The 1,136-nt window shown below is 37.3% G+C and overlaps 1 protein-coding gene across 6 annotated transcripts in view; it reads right to left on the reverse strand.

Annotated features, from left to right (window-relative positions):
* LOC101859470 (E3 SUMO-protein ligase PIAS1) overlaps positions 1-848 on the reverse strand; it is a 30,289-nt gene extending 29,441 nt beyond the window's left edge. Inside the window, exon 1 of one of the 6 annotated variants that reach the window (XM_013080209.2) lies at positions 617-848. In XM_013080209.2, the coding sequence (XP_012935663.1) occupies positions 617-640 (24 nt within the window). In that variant the 5' untranslated portion in view covers positions 641-848. Of the gene's footprint in view, positions 1-344; positions 583-616 lie in introns of those variants that run through there. The other 5 variants (XM_005094237.3, XM_005094238.3, XM_005094239.3 and 2 more) reach the window with 5 other exon arrangements.
* Positions 849-1,136: the final 288 nt, after the last annotated feature.

Consider the following 1,136-nt stretch of genomic DNA (forward strand, 5'->3'; position numbering starts at 1 on the left):
TGTTTTTACACCCATAATTTCATATTTTACAGTTAGATTTGAAATTGTCTTGAAAATAATTGATTTGCGACAGTTTTAGTGGCTTTATGTGTGATCTGCAGCAAACAGTACAGCAGTTTGACCCCTGAAACAGTGCATCTGTGTGCGGGAGTGAAAGTAAAAATTTACCAATACCTTCTATTGGCCTAGCCTGGGCCCTGGGCCCTGGGCCTGGTCTAGATCTAGATCTAGAGTATTAGATTATTTTTATCTATTCCAAACAAACAGAAGCAATCTACTCAATGGGATTCTACAAAGCCTAGATCTAGAATCTACATAATTCTTCGAATTCACAAGATCCATACTCAGTTCAAGATCCTGATCCAAAAAGAAAGACCATTTGACAAGCCAAGCTGTGTAGCCACAGAGGCAGGTCAGAGGGAAGTAAATTCGCGGCAGAGTCGCTGCCTCTGACCACACTTTGAAATCGACTGGATCTATCTTGGGATGGGTGGGGGTTGTTGGCGCCATGAAGCGTGACAGGAAAAAGATTAGTATCAAAGCGGTCGGAAAGTAGACCAATCTGTTGAAAATTGTTCGACTAAATTAATGAAATTCAATCTTTAATTTTGTTTACCTTCAATTCAGCCAAATCCGCCATCTCGTGGGCTATCCATGAAGACCAAATGGTTAACTGTTAACAATTGTTACAAAATATGGATCAAGGGTTAAAAAAAAAGTAACAAAATGTCACCTTGTTCTTTGTTCATTCGTATGTTGATATTTCGAACGATTACGAGACCTAACATAAGTTTCATGCCATAACTAAGTTCAACAGATGTTTCAATAAGTAGATTAACGAAATAAAACCGTTTGTCTTTCTTAAACACAAAGCTTTGGGTTAACACCACGTATTTCGTTTCGCTTTCTACAGTTAACCCACTTGTTAACATTTGCCTTGTGCAAGACATCACGAAAATGTTTACCTCGGGAAGGCCCGCGGTGGCTAGTTATGGTACACTGGTTGTATCAGAATTGGAAATACACGTGAAATAAAAACGATGTTAATGATTTTCATAAACGCACAAATTTTTAATAAACTTTAAACAATGATTGATTTTTATTCCTATATTACTTCTGAAAAAGTATTAACTTTG

Source organism: Aplysia californica, unplaced genomic scaffold (genome assembly GCF_000002075.1).
Source record: "Aplysia californica isolate F4 #8 unplaced genomic scaffold, AplCal3.0 scaffold00078, whole genome shotgun sequence".
NCBI classification, from domain to species: domain Eukaryota; kingdom Metazoa; phylum Mollusca; class Gastropoda; order Aplysiida; family Aplysiidae; genus Aplysia; species Aplysia californica.